The sequence below is a fragment of the Lathamus discolor genome, chromosome 1, assembly GCF_037157495.1.
Source record: "Lathamus discolor isolate bLatDis1 chromosome 1, bLatDis1.hap1, whole genome shotgun sequence".
NCBI classification, from domain to species: Eukaryota; Metazoa; Chordata; class Aves; order Psittaciformes; family Psittacidae; genus Lathamus; species Lathamus discolor.
The window spans coordinates 124928355-124943552 of NC_088884.1; the positions used below are offsets into that span (position 1 = coordinate 124928355).

At 39.3% G+C, this 15198-nt stretch overlaps 1 protein-coding gene across 1 annotated transcript in view; it reads right to left on the minus strand.

Moving 5' to 3' along the window:
* LOC136021667 (probable ATP-dependent RNA helicase DDX60) overlaps positions 1 to 15198 on the minus strand; it is a 58557-nt gene that overhangs the window by 30603 nt on the left and 12756 nt on the right. Inside the window, exons 6-18 of the mRNA XM_065694138.1 lie at positions 13158 to 13333; positions 12785 to 12882; positions 11178 to 11533; positions 10983 to 11043; positions 9098 to 9275; positions 8618 to 8959; positions 8043 to 8150; positions 7288 to 7449; positions 6307 to 6465; positions 5661 to 5802; positions 4382 to 4543; positions 2924 to 3026; positions 1856 to 1971 (exon numbers count right to left, since the gene is read on the minus strand). Of these exons, the coding sequence (XP_065550210.1) occupies positions 1856 to 1971; positions 2924 to 3026; positions 4382 to 4543; positions 5661 to 5802; positions 6307 to 6465; positions 7288 to 7449; positions 8043 to 8150; positions 8618 to 8959; positions 9098 to 9275; positions 10983 to 11043; positions 11178 to 11526 (1882 nt within the window). The 5' untranslated portion in view covers positions 11527 to 11533; positions 12785 to 12882; positions 13158 to 13333. The remainder of the gene's footprint in view (positions 1 to 1855; positions 1972 to 2923; positions 3027 to 4381; positions 4544 to 5660; positions 5803 to 6306; positions 6466 to 7287; positions 7450 to 8042; positions 8151 to 8617; positions 8960 to 9097; positions 9276 to 10982; positions 11044 to 11177; positions 11534 to 12784; positions 12883 to 13157; positions 13334 to 15198) is intronic.

Here is a 15198-nt window from a genome sequence, read left to right on the forward strand (position 1 = left end):
CCATCATCAGAGCATAAATAAAGCTGCTGGAAGAACAATTATACTAGCCAATGGAAGATACTGAATTGAGCACATGGGTTTAGGGTGACTTGTCCCTGTCCGTGGCAGGGGGGGCTGGAGCTAGATAATTTTGAGGTCCTTTCCAACCCTAACTGTTCTATGATTCTATCATACTTCCACACTCAAGCCTAGGTACTTCTCTCTGCCCTAAAAATCCAAACGATAATTTGGTTTCTGATCTTCCTGTTATTCATAAGACACACTGAGATGATATATGCCAGCATTAAGAGCATTCACGCAAGGCACAGGAGAGAGACGGCCCTCTCTTCAGCTAGAATGGATAGACATAAACCTTCAATTCCAATGTTACAGAAGGTGCTCTAACTACTATTTCACAGGCTATGCTCTCCAAAATTCTCCATGAAATCACAGTGCACAGAAGAAGGCAAAAATTCATCCAGTCAGAAAGATGAGCAGACGGAACCCTGATTTCACAGGTCAAGTGGTGCAAATGCCCACCAGGAAACAACATTTCTAAGTCACTGAACGAAAACCATAAGTAGTACCGGAACTACCAACAGTAATCCATGACTTAACCCCTGGTAGGTTTTTCACAGTTTAAATCACCATATGACGTAATAGATGATAGGAACATCTTTGAAAGTTTTGTGTACTTGGTGGTACATACAGTATCAGACACTTCATGTGCATATTCAAATAAAAGCTAAGTCCATGATTTTAGCATCTGAACCTGGAAAACACTTACAGTGAACTGTAGCGCATAACATGAAAAATCATGATACAAACAACTTTTGTTTACTTCCATGATAGTTTCAGTAGGATACAGTTAATTTTTTTCACAGTAGCTAGTATGGGGCTGTGTTTTGGATTTGTGCTGAAAACAGTGTTGATAATTCAGGGATGTTTTAGTTGCTGATGTGCAGTGCTTACTGAGTCAATGCCTTTTGTGCTTCTCACCCCACCCCACCAATGAGGAGACTGGGGGTGCGCAAGAAGCTGGGAGTGGATACAGCCCAGACAGCTGATCCCAACTGATCATAGGGATATTCCATACCACATGGTGCCATGCTCAGCATATAAATCTGGGGGAAAAAGAAGGAAGGGCGGTGGGATGTTTGGAGAGATGGCATTTGTCTTCCCAAGTTAACTGCTACACATGGTGGAGCCCTGCTCTCCTGGAGATGGCTGAACACCTGAAATCCATGGAAAGATGTGAACAAATTCCTTGTGTTTCTGTGCTTGTGCATGTGGCACATGCTTTAACTGTCTTTAACTCACAAATTTTCTCACTTTTACCCTTCTGATTCTCTCCCTCATCCCACCATGGTGGGGGAGTAAGCAAGTGGCTCTGTGGTGCTTAGTTGCTGGCTGCAGTTAAACCACAACTTCTTTTACTTATTTTAATTCTGTTCTCAGAAGATAAGATTGGTTATGCAGGCACTGTGCAAACGTTTGAGCAGGTTTTGCACCTGTATGGATGTGCTTACTAAGCATTACCCAAACCATATATTTAAACATTAAACTCCACATGTACATAGTTTGCTTATATTAATCTGTGATGCATTTTACAAGCAAAAGGGAATGTATCATGAACATCTTACCCCAAGTGCTCATTCTGTTATATTTGTTAGACCTATTTAACATAACATACAATGCATACACACAAGGCACAGGCACATCAGCATTTAGTTATTGCAGTAGCTCTGGTCTGGCAAGTATTTGTACAGCTGCAAATACAATCTGAAATGAGAAGTCCTTTTCCAAAACTACAATAACCTTCACAATATTGTTCTAGCCAACACAGACACGTGGGTTTTGTGTTAGTTTTTCTTACCATCAGCAGTGCACCGTACTCGCTCGTATTCCTCGGTCAAAGGTCTGCCAGAATGCCAGTGACGAAGCTCATCAAATTCCTTGTATTTAGTAAGTGAAGTAACTGCAGGATCATTGCTAAAGTACACAAACATTAAACAGAGCATTAATTACAAGTGTCGTCTGGCATCTCTAATAAAACATTCAAAGCATTAAAAAAGTGTATTTATCAAAAGACAATTTTACTGTGGCAGAAAACCAATGCAGAGTTTAATTCTATTCTAAATATATTGTGTCAATATATTGACATTATAGAATGGTTTGGTTTGGAAAGGATCATCCAGTTCCAACTCCCTGTCGTGGGCAGGGATGCCCTCCACTAGACCAGGTTGCTCCAAGCCCCCATCCTGGGCTTGGGCACTGCCAGTGATGGGACATCCACAGCTTCTCTGGGCAACCTTCCTCTTTGTCAGGATGCATTGCTCCTGAGCTCGGAAACAGTGATCCTTGAATATTACTCAGCTTTCTAGGGCTTGTCTTCCCCCAGTTTTTCAGAAATAATTACTAACAAACAAAGCAAAACCCCAGTTTGTCACTTATTTTTATACAGATCAATCACAGAAAGCAAGGCAACTAGATAACTTGCACGCTGCGTAAAAAACACCCATTGCGCAGCACAGAAACCAGTTTCACAAGCAGGAGATCAAGTGTAAAGCATAATCTATTCTTCTTTTCCAGTATTTTTATTTAATGTTTGTCTTTTCCTGAAATCAATCTGAACTTTGCAATTTAGAATAAGACCTTTCACAGACGAATTGTACATTTAGAAAAACAGTTACAAAATGTAAAGTAAGAGTCAATGTCTACAACGCAAATAACAGTATGGGAAAACATGGACATACTGACTCTTCTTCATTCCTGTTCTGAATCTGTTCATATTTACACCAGTACATGTAAATGTGAAATTTTACCCAGTCATAGCAAAAGCACTTCTACATTTGTGCAAATCTAGCACAATATGGATGTAAAGTGCAGGGAAGCAGAAAATAAGCGTAATGTTATTTCGCTAGAATAAAGCTCCTATATATACCTTTTTAAAACAGGTAGGTCTTTCAAAACATCTCCAGCATAATCTTCAACAAGATCAGATTTCACTGAGATAAGTCCAATGTTGGGAATTTTTCTGTCATACTCTTTACAATGTAAAAAAAAAAAAATAATATTGTTTAGTTAAGAATATATATAATTGCTTATCATGTCAAGTTACATTATCAATCCTATAAAGCAAAATTTGCTACAAGGGAGCAGCACTTCACTAATTCCCCTTTTCCTGTTTCTTCTCAAGCATGAGAAGAAAAAAGAAGCAGACATCATTAAGCTTCCAAGCAGATATTCTCATAATCCATTTTAGACACACTAACATTTTGAATGCTACAACCCATCCCATCTCACAGGCATCTACTTTCTGCACTAATTCCATAAAGACCACAGCCTCCTAAATATGCATTTTCAAAAGCACTTGCGTTAGATGACTGGAGATGACATGTAGCATTGTTCATTCTTCCCACATTTGAAGTCTAGCCACAACTTCAGTCTCCAGGGTGTCCAAAAGAAACACAGAAATGGGCAACACAAATGCTGTGCCAGAAAAGGTTCTAATATCCCAAAGATAACAAAGAAACTGGGTAGTTTTTGCCCACTAGAGCCCACTTTGCCCACTTGACACCTTTGAAACCAGCAGAATACCCACAAACTTCAGTAATATTATATTCCAGCTTCTACTGAAATTAACTTCTAAAGATAAAACCAGACTTTTGCAGGTTGTAACTAAACTGGTTCTCAAGAAATGTCAGATATCAGGCAAAAATCTCCACCTACTCCTTTCAGATGTTCAGAACAGATCTCATAAGTGAGGGAAGAAAAAAATCTGAGCCAACTTTGCACTTCCCCAATTACAGGCTACTAAACAGGATAGTGGTTTAATTTCACACACTTACGGGCAAGTCACATTTCTACAATCCTCAAGGATTGTAATGTGAGCTACAGTAATGGCTGGACTCTGACATTACGGTAACAATTGTTTATTCAACTTAGTTTGCTGCTCCTATGCCCAATATCTCTATAATCCTATATCAACATACACAAAGTTGCTCTTCAGAGGCATTCTTCCTGCAGCATAATCGTTATTTTAATTATGAGTAAATATAATGCTTTTTACTATTAGTTCTATTACACTTATCATAATGTTTTTCATAATACATACAATAGATTTGGGCTAGCAATCATGGAACTAAACCAAATTCCTACTGAAATCAGTAACAACACTTGTATTGTCTACTGTAGAGTCAGAATTTTAGCTATAAGGCCTCATCACATTTTGGCATCTGCAGTATGTTTTTGCTAGTGGGTTGAAAGGAAGGAGGAGAGGATACATGAAGCATGCATTAGATTTGTGATCAGGATAAAATCAGATCACTACTGCTAGAACTTTTAGTGATAGCAACAAAGATCATGCTTCTAACTCTCTAATATGTGGACTTGCCAGTACCTCTAAAAAATGTATGTTTCTGATCAAGAAATAGTTGGGAGGTGTTTCGTATTGGGAAAGCATCTCCAAAACAGTATTTCACAGCCAGTTTTCTTACAGTGTCCCATAAACATCGGTATTCATCCTCCATTTTTTTCCCCAATTCCTTTTTGAACTTTAATCCTGCACAGGGAACCAAGAAAGAGGGAAAGTAAAAAATAAAAATAAAAATAAAGCCACTTTAAAATTAAGTTTCCTCAAACAGAGCCTACCTATTCACCTATGCAGCAGCAGACACAGACTTCAGTCTTATCCAATGTCTTTGGTCATCAGAATGAATTAGAACAGAATGATATGCATTCACAGTTTTTAATAGCCCAGGGGATAACTAAGTAAATATATCAAAAGGATGTGTTTTGCCAAAAACATCAGATTCAAATATCTGCAAGCTTCACAGCTAAAGAAGAGTTTCTCTCACCTTCCTGTAGGGTAGGACCTTGAATTTTCCTTTTAGTGCCCAGTAATAGGTATTACATTTCATAGTCCTAATTTATATTTCCTTTTAAAATTCCTCTACACTTGCCTTATTGAAGTACATACAGGACATCTTGTGACTAGACACATAGAGAAAATGTTATGGTTTACTATCAGACAAACTCATGCCAGAGGATTTCAGGTAAACAGAATTACTCCGTAAGAACATCTGCTATGTATCTTTTTCCCTACTTCCTTGCTCTGTCAGATCTTGTAACTTCTTTGTGAATCTTGACACATCTGATGGTGTTCTTAAAGCTCCAGCTCCCAAATTCATGTATTTATGAACCAATATATGATTTTGTCTGAATCAATCTCATCTGAAATTTACAATATTATCCAATGTCACAGTGACAGTAGGGAATAGTATCTGGTTTCCATTCTGTGGAATCTTAGTTTCCATTCTAAGACAAAATGAAACAGACAGAAAGCTGCCTAAAAAAACAAATGGTTGAGAATACTTAGTAACAGTGACTCAGAGATCTTACTGCCTATGCTATACCACTCTTCCTCTGCATAAGTCCAGATGGTACATCAAAGATAAGATATAGTAAAGTATTCTGAATGAGTACTGGTGAAGGACATTTTCACATGTGATTTTCTAGACTTGGTTATAGAAACAAGTTTCCCTATTATGCCATAAAATGTATCCCTTATTGCATGGGTAATTAGAAAACTGCTCACTTCTGCTTGTACAAGCAGTTTCATTTTCATTTTGCAGCTTACTAAAATTAGAAAGATAAGTAAACTGTTCAAAGATAAATACCTTTATTGTATTCGTCCTCATAATAATATGCAAGATTTATGAGCAGTGAATCGTCATTTAAGTCAGGCAGGTAAGTTAAATCCAATTTCCAATCATTCGTATTGCTTAGCTGAGTCAGAGCAAAATGCATACACAATTGTTGCTGTTAAAATAAAGCAAACAATTAATTCTTAGGGAGCACCTTTTCATGTGCAGAGATCACACCATCTCCAAAGCAGGGTTAACTACCTTAGTTCTACTGAGATGAAAAAACAACACACTGCTACTTGACTTCTCTGCAATAATGAAAGTGCCTTTGCTGTTCTCCTGCACTACAATAACCAACTGTAAACAAGAAAAAGGCCTGCCATCAGAATTTTCATACTGGATGAGACCAAAATATCCACCTAGCCCAGTAGCCTAACATTAATGCTGTCTAAGTGGAGAGGTCTAAAGAGAGGTCAAGTATAAGATATTGCCCCAAACATTCTCCTAACCCCATTGAACTGTGGCTCACAAGATTCCTGAACCAGGTAAGGCTTGTTTCCAGCAGGTACATGATGCTCTTTGATTTCCTCAAATGACTAAATTAGCGTATAAAGGAAAATGAAAACTGAATTAACAACCGCACCCAATGACAGGGGAAGTAAGACAGTGCTACACATACCATTTTTATTAATGGTAAAACTTGCTTAGTCCAGCGCGATTTCATGATCCTAATCTGAGCTCTCTGTGAAAGAGGCATACGAAGAAGAAAAGTCACTGCAAGACACTGCATTCTACAGAAGTCAGCTGCTTCTTCTGGAGATAAGGGTTTACTTCTTCCCTGTTGAGAGATGACACATAAAAAGTTGACCACATCCTTCAGTAAAATAACTGTGTTCACCTCTAAAGCAGCTTAAAGGAGCTAATAATTTTGACATATTTCAACAATTTGTATGTTGTCATCACTAGTGGATACACTTAAATAGTAATTTAATAATGTAAAAAAAAAAATCTTTTCTGAAAAGAATATGGCTATGAAAATAAAGACAAAACCAACTGTCAGTGTGTCTGACTAGAAATGTCATTTTAAGAGGAAAGGCTACTATCTAGAGATAGGTCTGTATTCTTTTCTCAACTGCACAGCAAAAAGTCCGTACAAAAAACCACTTTTAGCTGTCCTTGTAGTCCACTAAATACATGTCTATCAAAATATTACTGATATTGCATCTGTGTTAACTTGATGAAAATATAAGGCTTGTAGTATGGCCTCAAAAATTATGTCATGACATGTAGAGAGAAAGGTGTTTTTCTGAAACATCCTGCTACCTTGAAGAAAAGGTTATTTTTTTGTAAAAGCCAGTATGCCACTGAGCGTTAGGAAAAGAAAAAGGTAAAATTCCCTGTGGGAATAACTACTACTCAGGTAAAGCTTTCCCCAGAAGTAGGCATTGTGGCAGCGGGCACAGTGCCACCCATAGAGTGACCATGCTCCTTTGGAAAAGCTGTGGCCACAGTAATTACCTAAACCAGACCACTCAGAGAGTATAGTCAACAAAGGAAGCATCTGGGCCCCTCTTCAGCTTGAGATTTAGGACAGTCACCTCTTCTGCTAGCAAAATCTATATAGTCATTATGCTGAAAAGACATCTAAAAAAATTCTTACTCTTGCCGATTGCTTTTTCTTTGTTCCCATGGAATTACTTGCATTTTCCAACATGTTGCTGTATATTTTTAAACCCACAGCACAAGCAAGAACACAGACCACACGCCGAATGTCAGATCCTTCAGGCCACAATTGTTTCAACAGACGGACACTCTTGTGAACCTGTTGTCATAACATGAATAACACACGACTGCTATAATAAAAATTACAAAAAGAAGGACAAATCTTACTCTTTACTAAGTTCCACCAGAGAAGGTTAAAAAAGGACATGAAAATGACAGAAGGCACATGGGCACAAACATTAGTAAAAGTAGCCCTTTTTTGTCATGTCCTCAAGGGCACCAACAGCCCTGACAGTTTCTGTCTGACTCCTGGGGCCTCCTCCCACCTGCCAGGGCCCTATTTCAGCCCATCAAGGCCCTCACTCTCTGGACTGAAAAAAAAATCATCTTGCTGGACCAGATGGTGATTCCTGCCAAATGGGCTGGTTCCCACCTTCTGCAAGTCAGTTACCCTTAAGCAGCACCCTGTGGATCAGTTTCCAGCTGAACCATCCTACTTGAATGAACTTCAAGGAAAGAAACAATTTCAAGCTGCTGTCAAGAAGACTGGGCATAAAGGAGACTTTCTCAGACTCAGGGTGTCACTTCAGGATAAGGAAGACAGTCCCCAGTTCTGGCTAGTTGAGAATTTTGGGTAAAGGAATGGAGGACAGCCAACCCAAATAAGAAAAAGGGTCAAAGAGGTCAAATTACCTCTTCTTGTATGCTTTTCAGACTCAGCTTGAAATGACCATATAGACACATGAATGGCTCTTTGCACTTGACTAGGTTTCCATAGGCACATCGCAGATCTTGTCCATACTGAGAAGTGTAGAAATAAGTTATATGCAAAAGTAAATAGATACAATGCATCAGGCACTACTAGCCACAGACAGAAACAATTTAGATATATGTTAATCTTCAGCCTCCAAGAAACATCTATTCTAAATAAAATCTTACAAAATCACATCTCTGCCCTATATGCTAGTCTTTGTCTAGCATATTACAAGTCAACTAAGACATGTAGTCTTAAGACTAAGATCAGGGAAAGGCTGTATTTGAGACTATCTTGTCTTGAGTGAACAGGAATGTGAAATGAGACGATAGAGAACAGGACAGGAATTTGCCATCAATTGCTTACCTGTTCAGGATTTCAAGACCAGCAAAGAAACATATCAGCGCTTTATAATTTTAGTATATAAAATACTTACATTGAGATATCTTCGTTAAATCTGCTAAGGAGAAGTAACACTGTTATTGCAAGCTGACAAAGAAGTTGTGTAACTTACCTTTACAAAAAATAATCTGTGCTTATACGCACTCTGAACATGATATCCATAAACTCTAAGAATGTCATACTCCTGTCCTGAAGCGAGCACAACGTTGATTTTCTTTGACAATGAATGAGCAATTAAAATAGACAAGTAGTCTGTCTGGAGAGAGCTCAGTCCTATGTCAGATACAATGATGAAGTAAGGATAGCTTTTCTTCAGGAAAATCTCCCATTGGGAGGATAAACAATTGGAAAATTCTGTATGAACAATGATGCTTGTGTTATGCCTCAGGTGTTCTATTAACGCAGTACGTAAAAAAAGAAAATGAGGATACGGAAAGTACATCTGTTCTGCATCCTGTGGGAAATAAAAACAATGAAATTATTTGGTTACATTTGTTGACACAATGAGCAATTTCCTACTCCTAATTAGAATCAAGCATATGGTTTTGAAGGAGTGCAGTGGTTTAAACAGCAAACGTTACTCCTTCAGTACCTTGAAGAAAGCAATGACATATTTTGCTCCTTTTTCAGTGAAATCCTGCAGGAAGCATTCAATTTGGTAGAAGAAGTTCAGATATTGTGTTTTCTCATCTAAAAACATAAGTAGTAAGGAATCCCCATCTATCACAAAGAATTCAGACTCAACAAAGTCTTTTAACAGACTGACATACCTGAAAGATAAAGAAATGGCACATACATAACGTTAGTCCAAGAAAAGTCACGGACATGAGACAGAAGAAATTTGCTTACTAACAAATGTTAAATGTTTTTGTTCATTAAAACAATTAAAGATTAAATGTATAAATTAAATCAATAGAAACCATCTTTCTTGGATCTAAGGTTAGTCCTAACTAGCCTGCAATCCTTTCAGTTATTGAATGTATTAGCAATTGTCTCCTTTACAACTCGTGACACTTATGTAGTCTCTGAGGCTTCTGTGACTCCTGTGGCACCTCTTGTCTGCACCTGCTTATGTGGAAAGTGTTGTCTGCTCCAAGAAATACCCCACAGGAGACAACCACAAAATATATTTTGAGAACCTTCCTCCCTGAGTTTCCAGCTAAAAATAGCAACTGGGTTATCAACAATTATCATGACAATGACAAATACCTCCCTCATCCAAGGAATGTTTATGGCAAGAAAAATACCTTAATAGCAAGAAGAATCCAATCACAATGCATTTCTTCAAGAGACTAAAGAATTAAAAGAAGTCTTCATCCCCTTCCTGTTTCAGAAAACTATGCAAGTTGATAAAATTTACATTAACCAGTCTTAGTTCAAGCTTGAAACAAATCCTTTGCACTGAAGATGGCAAATATAAACAGACAGCACCTCAGTAGCTTTCAATATACCCTGGGAATTGACTGTGTTCTACAGCTCTTCAGAATCCATCAAAGCCCATAGGTCCAATGTTTTACTCAGGACAGACCAAGGAGTCAGAAGAACTTTGCAGGTCCAAATGAAGAAGAAGCAAGACCTTCTAGTAAAGGTTCTCTGCTCTTGTGTTTGTCTATTACATACTACACTGTCTTTTATAATACTAATGCATTTATGGGAACTGCCATACTGTAATGGTAAGACTATGGTTGTTTTCTTCAAGGCTGTCAAAAATGCCTGATACACATCACCTTGGATCCACACCTGGGAAGGTCCAGCTTTCCTTTCCACTGGGAAAATCAGCCTCTGGCTCACAGGCCCAGTTTGTTATCTGATGCAATGAGTAGCCTTCTATGAAGAAAAACCATGTAAACTTCTATCTTATACATGTAAATTGTCTGTCTTTAATTCATACTAATCTCTTCAGCAAGTCAGCCCCAGAATGCAGAGGCAACATTTCACTGTCAATGTAAACGTTGCTACTGCTAATACTTTCCATATCAAGCAGGGAAAGGAACCAGAATCTGGAAATGCAGAAGATCATGCATGAGAACTGACATACAAAACCACAGAAGGTATATATGAACTGGAAATTTTTGTCGAAAACCTGTTTTAAACACTGTAAAAGTAGTAGACCTAAACCATACGAGGAAAGATGCTCAGGAAAAAAAAAAAAAAACCAAAAAAAAAGTATGACAGGTAATTTGAAAAAAAAAAAATAGGTAGCAACAGATAAAATTGTAGATCAGTTTCTAAAAGCTGGAGACAATCTTTGGGCAGTCTACTCTTTGGGCAGTCTGTTACATTAGGAATCTTCCTTCATGTGGAGGAAGTATGGAATCCTAAACATGTTTCCAGTGTCTTCATTTTCCACAAACCTAGGGGATAAGCACATAGCTTCTTTCTCTGAGGGGTACTACACTGTGACGTCTACTTAATTCAAAGAAACCATATTTATTACCATTTATTAAATTTCTTTCCATGAATTCCACTGTACTTACTGAGCTCTTGATAGGGATGACCACATGTGTAGTCTCAGATATTCAAGACATTTTCTTATTCCTAAAATAAACACATACATGGTTATTGATAGAACCATATAACCATAACTCATCTATTAATTACAAAAGTGCCAAAAGTTAAGACCCTGCAATAAGAGCCAAGGACACGAGCATAAACTAGTAACAGCTCTTTACCAGGACTTCGGGAATCGCAATTATGATGGAGAATTCTGAACTCCTCGCCTTCAGTTTGTGATGCCCACTCTGTCACTTCTTCGGTTGTCACAACACCGTAAGCCTTACTGTAGTCTACATCTTCAGCTTCTTTTTCTCTGTCTTCCTCTTCTTTAAGCATTCGCTCAAGAACTTCATCTGTTTTGTCACCAGGCTCATCGTCCCCAGCACTGCCACTTGCACACCCACTTTCTTTATCTTCGTTTGCTGGAATGAAGCCAATTTTCTCACTGTTGCTACACTCGCTATCCATATCGTCATATTGCCCATCCTCGTTTGCATCATTACGAACAACTTTCTCGAAATCCATCACAGATCTTGGCATTCAAAAGATGAAAATTCTAATTAATCAAGAGATAATTTTCAGGGAACAGGGTATGCTCTGAAGCTTCAACCATTATCTGCTTCTTAATCACACTGGAATAAAACTTTAAAGAAAGCATTTCATGAACATCCCGTTGAGACATTTATTCACTTTAAAATTCAATACATATTTTTATGACTTATAAGGAAGACATCAGCTTTTGTCTTTCTTAAAGTTTACTGAAGAGGAGCATTATGTATCTGTTTTGGGTTTTGCCTGAAAGGACCCTTGAGGGGTTGGTCATAATTTGCTGTATTAGCTATATCTACATGGCAGACTTCAAGGAATGGTCCATGTTTCCTTGTTCAAGTGACTTGAACCCACAACCCACAAGTACCCACACCATTCATACTAGTCTAGTCACAATTAGGCATGCCACAACATCTTCATTGTGTGAGGGGAGTAACCATTGTTTGGTATCAACCCCACTTTTTAATTAATTTTCAATTATCCCCCTCTCTCTCCTGCCAAGGGTAGGATTCTCTCAAATCTTGAGTAACTCACCTGTAACGGTTAGCATAACACCCCACCTTACAAGGTCACAAGGTTTACTTCCTTTGAGCAAAAGAACAAGCAGCTTGGGATACTGTACACAGTCCCTACCACATCAGATCAGTTCTTACCAACTTTAGTTTTCCCTAGTTTCTGTTCAAGTAATGGCCTCATGCATTATTCATTGTTGTAGCATCTCCCACTGCAATATTCATATGTCACAGATATGTTTATCCATCTTTTTCCTGAGACCATAAAAAGACTATTCAGATGTCCTTTTTAGACATCTAAAACAATCTCTTTAAAAACTAACAAAAGAAACTAAAGTGCAACCTGTTTTTCAGGTTTCAGGAACTCAAAACTAAGTTGCAATTTTCTTTCTGATTGTCACCTTGTATTAAGCCCCTACCAAATAAAATTACATATAAACAAAACCATTTTCATTAGCTACTTGCAAAATACTGTACAATGTGCTATATTAGTGATGTGCTTAAGATAACTTTACAGTTTTCACACAATGTAATTATTTATATACATACAGCCACATAAAACCAACCTTTTGTGTACCTGCCTATGTACTTTTTGTCAAGGCAGCAATAGACCTGAGCCTTTTCTTCACTTTCTTATCTAAATTGAAAAAGCTACATCAAAAGCTCGAGAACACCATTCTGGGATGAACTGTCCATTTCTACATGCTGAAATTGTCACTTACCTAGGAAATGGCCACTACTACTTTAGCAATCTCCTAAGCAAGTGTAACTTTCCATATCTGAAAAAGTGAAGTCAGATGTTCTTAAAACAAAACTGCATCTGTCAAAGAAAAAACGAGGAAAAAAAAAAAAAAGCTTAAATACTTAGCTGCATTCCTGCTTTTCTGCATTAACATCTCAACACCTGAGGCTACAGTGTGGGCACATGCAACCAGGTGGCTTTGACATCCTGCCAGCATCCCTCCACCCTGAAGGGTGCTCCCTTGCTGCCCACAAAGTCCCCGCTACATGCTGTCAACCCACCTCTCTAGCCCTAAATCAACTGCAGCCCCAGTGCAAACCCCGACTTCTAACAGAGCCTGCCCGGGACAGTACCTGCTGCCGCTGCCCGCTCCGTGGCCTGGCCGGGTTCCACCGCCCCCCGCCTTTAAGGCGTCGCCGGCTGGCGGCCCCGCAGCAAGGCCCCGCCGCCTGTCCCTCCCGCTTTCGGTTTCCATTCCCGGTGCAGTGACGTCGCCAAGTTCAGGTTTCGTTTCCCGGCGCTGGAAGAACTGGGTGGTAGAGCACGATACTGCAGCGTATTGCCAGTATTTCCTTGCTTCCACCAAAACATGCTTTTCAATCACAGCAGCTTCAGCTGGTGGTTCAAAGCTGCTAAGCCTGTGTTGCTCTAACATACTGTTAATACAGGTTGCATATACAGTGGAAAAAATATTAATTCCTATTTCTATTCCTTTATTCATCACAACCTATTCTTCTATCAGCCTGCTTCCTTAAAGTAGGAAATTCCTTATAAAAAGAAACCAAGAGATACACATTACACTGCTTTTTAGCATTTGCAGCAAAACCTTTAGTGGGAACAGTACTGGACCTCACAGTTTAAAATTGCAAAGCCTCAATTCACAAGGTAACCTGGGTACCCCCATACTGTTGAAACAACATTCAGGAAACCGGAGTTAGTGTATGAAATTGTCTTGGCAAGAAGCAATCAACCTCCTCTTCAGCTCAGATACTGGTACAGGATACAGCACAGAAAACTGCTGGGGTTACACGTGTAAGTAGTCTCAGGGATCCGGGTGAGTTTTTGACAGCCAGCAGGCAACCGACACGTAACACTTGATAAGAAATCCGGTAATGATCTGATTACTTTTCAAACAGTAATAAGGGGAAAGGCCATGCCATAAAGAACCCTCTGCTCATTTGGTCTAACACCAGACATAGAACTTTCACCACATTTCCCAGAAGTCTCTTAAAGAAACAGTGGAAAATTAAAGGAGAAAAGTAAAAGTGCACATGCTTTGATGTAGAGGAAAAATATCTTTGCTTAGTGTTAAGATAGAGTTACTATGAACAAGCTAATTTTTTTAGAATTGTAGAATAGTTTTGGTTGGAAGGGACCATCAAAAGTCATCTAGTTCAACCCCCCTGCAATGAGCAGAGACATCTTCAACTAGACCAGGTTGCCCAGAAGCACATCAACCTGGCTTCAGCGATGGCACATCCACCACCTCTCTGCGCAACCTGTTCCAGTATTCCACTACCCTCATAGCACAGAATTTTTTCTTCACATCCAGCCTTAATCTCCCCTCTTTTAGTTTAAAACAATCACCCCTCATCCTATTGCAACAGGCCCTGCTAAAAAGTCTTTCCCCATCTTTCTTATAGGCCCCTTTTAAGAACTGAAAGGCTACAATAAGGTCTCCCTGGAGTCTTCTTTTCTCCAGGTTGAACAATGCCAACTCTCTCAGCTCTTAAGATCAGCTAGATTTACATTCTTACAAATGTAAGAAACTAGGGAGATATCAGGGGCAAGGGGAGAAGGGAAGGGAGATGCCAAAAATACATGAAAAACCAGAGGGATTGCATGTACACAGGCTGATGGACAGAATGCTTGTCTAGTCATGCACCTGCACCTAATCAGCACTGGCTGTCTTGTCTGCTCATTAAACTCCATTTCTAATCCTTCCTTCCTGGATGAGAGACTACCTGTTCTGTGTACAAGTGTGGGTATGGAGGTTTGAGAGCCAGCAACTGCCATCAGACCATGGATCACAGTGCTCCCTGTGTCTGTGGAACCAGAACAGGAGTGAGTATGTAAGTCAGTGTGCAGTCCCTATGGACTATAAAGCGAAACCTGTCAGCAAGCAGACGAAGTGGCCTGGGAGGCAGGCACGCATGTCTCTAAGGGCAAGACCCTAGGAAGAGCTGTCTACTGGGGAGTCCAGGTCAAATACTGGCTAGTCCATAAGGTCTCAGGCTCAACAGAGACCTGTTTCCATGTGCATGTATGCCCATGTAGGAGGCAACTGGGAAAAAACAGGACCTGTGGCCAGTCATTGAACAGGCCAAGTGCACAGGCCCAGCTAGGTGGGATCTGCAATGCATAGGTGTATGTATTTCCCCACTAAGGGCATTC